At 41.0% G+C, this 3,881-nt stretch overlaps 1 protein-coding gene across 1 annotated transcript in view; it reads right to left on the minus strand.

Annotated features, from left to right (window-relative positions):
- LOC104951690 (talin-2-like) overlaps positions 1-3,881 on the minus strand; it is a 56,646-nt gene that overhangs the window by 141 nt on the left and 52,624 nt on the right. Inside the window, exons 48-50 of the mRNA XM_010778417.1 lie at positions 3,548-3,730; positions 3,279-3,404; positions 1-2,675 (exon numbers count right to left, since the gene is read on the minus strand). The exon at positions 1-2,675 is cut by the window's left edge and continues 141 nt beyond it. Of these exons, the coding sequence (XP_010776719.1) occupies positions 2,547-2,675; positions 3,279-3,404; positions 3,548-3,730 (438 nt within the window). The 3' untranslated portion in view covers positions 1-2,546. The remainder of the gene's footprint in view (positions 2,676-3,278; positions 3,405-3,547; positions 3,731-3,881) is intronic.

The raw sequence follows: 3,881 nt of genomic DNA on the forward strand, positions 1-3,881 counted from the left end.
CAACTCACAGAACACTTCAATTACTCCACTTCGCGTCACAACATCTGAATGGTGACAGATACATCGAACCGTTCTTATGACATTTATCGTTCATCGAGGCTTAAAAGCAAAAGAAAAAAGCCAATCAATAAAAATCAGTGACTTCATAACAATAATAAAGCAGTTGACAGACCAACATCTGCAGTCAATCGTGGTTTCGAAGCACTGTGGTACATGTCCATGGAATGCAGTACAAAAATGTGTTCATATATATGATACATACTTGTATATATATACTGATGGTACATTTTAAACAGCAACACATTGTTTTGACTGTCAGACAATTTCTATGTCATCCCCAAAGGCCTTATATGTGGCGGAGAGATTAAAAGAGGAGAATGGAGGGGATGCAGGTGAAAAGTATGTCAACAAGTGGAAGAAAAAAACCCACGGACATCATCCTACATTCCCAAATATCGGCTTGTCCAGTACCTTTTTTTGAGCAATGAGGTGAAGCTGTCTCTCGAGCAAACCAGACACTGTATGAGCTACGGACTAAGGCACTAAAAATAACACTACAGACTTCACTGATGAGTAGTGGACCCGCCCTCCCCACCCTCACACACAAAATACAACGCCAGAAAACACCTCTGAATTCAGACCAAACTGTAAAAAAAGAAAGAATGAGAAGTGACGGTGTGTCATAAGCCATTTGCTATGGTATACGGTCTTGTACGTGGAGGTAAGAGTCACTGTTAAAAGTTGAACTCTGCATAAACAAGAAGATGCATCCGAAGCACAAAGCCATGCATTTCCACAGCAGGACCTAATCTTACAATATATAGTTTAATATTGAAACACAGCCCAAATAAAGTAAGACGAGGGAACCTAACACTACAATCAAACTCGGTAAACGAAAAAGTTCTTCTATTGCAGCAAGTAGTATATTCAGTAATGTTGCACAGAGCACCCTTCAACTCAGACACTGATGGATAACAAAGGAGATGAACTGCAGTGATTAGTTTTGCAGCCACATCACTTTCACTCCACTTCATTTAAGCATTCATTCTTAAAAGTTTGATTTGTTACAAGAAGCTTATTGCCTAGTCATTTTAAGATTTCCAAATTGTGCTCCCGTCTGAATGTACAGAATTGGAGGTGGATGGACTAGAAATCAATCCCAGGCAGTGATCGGGTATTGCTGGAGAGAGTACTATTATCACTATCAGCTGAATAGAAAATGTTTAGGGAAAGGGCAACAAACAGGGGGGGGGGGGTCTGACAAAGCACAGAAACGGCACGGCAATCGATTCTGAGGTATTTACAGGTTTCCTCATTCCACAAGATGTTGTAGCCAATCAACCTGCCTGGGTCCTGTAATCACATTTTCTATACGTAATTAAAATAAGCATTCAATTATACAAAATGCTCTTTTACAATATGACTACGTTTGCATGGTGTGATGGAAACCAGCACTGCCCCCTAAAGCACCATCTGTGTTATTGCATCATGATCAAATTCTGTGTATACTGTATGAAGGTCTCAATACACATAAAGATAAAGGGAGATACACATGTGTTTGTGTTTGAAGGATTGGGGATATTTCGTGAACACGGGGGACTCTGCTAGAAGTGGAATTGAGGTGAGACCCTTTCTGACCCCCGTCTGCTAAAAATACTCGGGAGTAATAAATAATCCTTCTATGGTAAGATGTCATCCTGTGTAGAAAAGCATTCGCGTGGTAAGGAAATGTAAAACATTTTACTGGAGTCTGAGAGGCCGCACACGATGACACGGATATTCAAGAGCTTCGACAAACATGTAGAAGTTGTTGCACCTTAAAAAGACATTTAGCATGTAGAGCCCGTGGATATCTGCTTTAAAACATGACAAGAAAGAGAGCAACATATGCTTATTTCACTGTCTACTTTAAAGGATGACGAACAAAAACAACATGTTGGATTGAGAGTGTAGTCCTCGAAACAGCAATATGCATCCTACCTTTCTTCGGGTTAATGACCACTGAGTTGAAGTAAAGACACATCATGCTTTAAACAGACATTAAGGTGCCGAATCGGAGCATGAAAGACAACATTCATACAATATCAGAGTACCGAGCTGAAATATTTTTGCTGCAGTTAAACGGCTATATCACATGAATGGCAAAACAATCATTTCTTCATTTTCGAGGTTTATGGAACTAGAGAGGCTATTTGAAATGACAAAAAAAGAGCTTGTGGGCAAACATGAGAGATGTGCCGTTTGTCCCGAGCGTGTCACATTCTGGCTCAGATTGGATCAGTCAAAGTAGTTATGCTATACATGAGGACAAAAAAACAGTTCTTCAGTCGAATCACCACAATCTTCGTGTAGTTTTCAGAGAGTAGTCAGTTCCATACAGTAGTGTTTCAAACTTGCAGAAGTCCAGTTGGAGATCTTTCAATGCAGACTTGGGCATCACTAGTTTGTTCAAATCAGTCCCAATATATCTGAAGTCGCTGTGTTCCAGCGTGCCATCAAAGAGGACACAAACTCGCAACACAAACACGGAGTGCAAGTTTGAATATTTAGTTATCGTCCTCTCGTAGTTCGCTGGGCAGGAACTTGTACTGCTGCTGTCTGATCTGAGCCAGTTTCTTCCTGGCTTCCTCCAGCTCCCTCTCCTTTCTCAACATCTCCTCCTGGGCTGCGATGATCTAGACAGACACAAAAATAAAAAAACATGGCATTTAAAGCATCTAGCAATTCAAACTATAAGACATCTCTGTTAAACATATTTTAGATAGCTGAAACACCCATTCAGTCCACATTTTGTTCAACAGTGTCACATGCTTTTCAAAACTATTCACTAACTAATTTGTATCTCTTAATGCTTTCTCTGTGGTTGATGTGTATCTTTGTGTACATTTACTGTACAAGAGTGTGAGCGTGTGTGAGCGTGCAAGTGTATTCAGTTTTAATTCCCGCAGTCCTAAAGATACAGATTCAGTACTTGTAGGAGCACTGGATTGACAAAATAAATAATATTTTTCTGAGAAGATGAAGAGACTAAAGGAGCTAAAAATGTATCGATTATAAGACAGCATGGCGAGGACAATTACAAAATGTAAGACTTTAGAGATAATAATGAGAAACAATCTGAGTTAGTAAGGATGGACCATATCACTTGTGTTTTGGATATTTATTAAGTGTGATCTAGTGCTAATGCATCTAAATGTCCATTTAGCAAAACATATTAAAAATGCAACGGCAAAGAGATGTTTTCTGAAATGAACTCAGATCTCCCCTGATGTTCCTACCTGTGCTATTCCACCCACAAACTTGGTCTTGACCACCACGTTGTCCTCATCCGCTTTGTCAAACGCTGCCTTCTGAGCGGCTCGCACCAAGTTGTCTGAGGCCTTCTTTACTGCATTCCCAGCAATCTGTTGAGGAAAAGAGCAGTGAGAACAGCCAATAGCAGCATCACATTTAAAATACAGTAAAACAGTAAGACTGCCCCACAGCATGTAATGAGAACTAATATGTTTGAATTAAACATCTGGTTCAGCATGTGTCTGCACTGCACCTGTAGTCTCCTCATGGCCTCTGAGTCCTGGTCCGCCTTCACCTTACAGGCCACCAGCAGCTGGGCGGTGGAGGCCGCTACCTGTTTGGCCGAACAGATGAGCTTCTCCTCACTTGCGTGGCCTTGCACGGAGGCGTTGGCTGCCTCACACAGGTTGCTGGTTGCTGCTGCTACCATACGTGCCTGGAATAGAAAGAACATTCTGTTGAAAGTAGGGATGGGTATCGTTAAGGTTTTAACGGTACTACTACTTTTATCGATGCCGCTTATCGATCCGGTCTTTTAACGGTACTCTTATCGGTTCTTTTGAAGAAGAAAAAAGGTAACTCAGGGT

Source organism: Notothenia coriiceps, unplaced genomic scaffold (genome assembly GCF_000735185.1).
Source record: "Notothenia coriiceps isolate Sejong01 unplaced genomic scaffold, NC01 NC01_scaffold00000339, whole genome shotgun sequence".
NCBI lineage: Eukaryota > Metazoa > Chordata > Actinopteri > Perciformes > Nototheniidae > Notothenia > Notothenia coriiceps.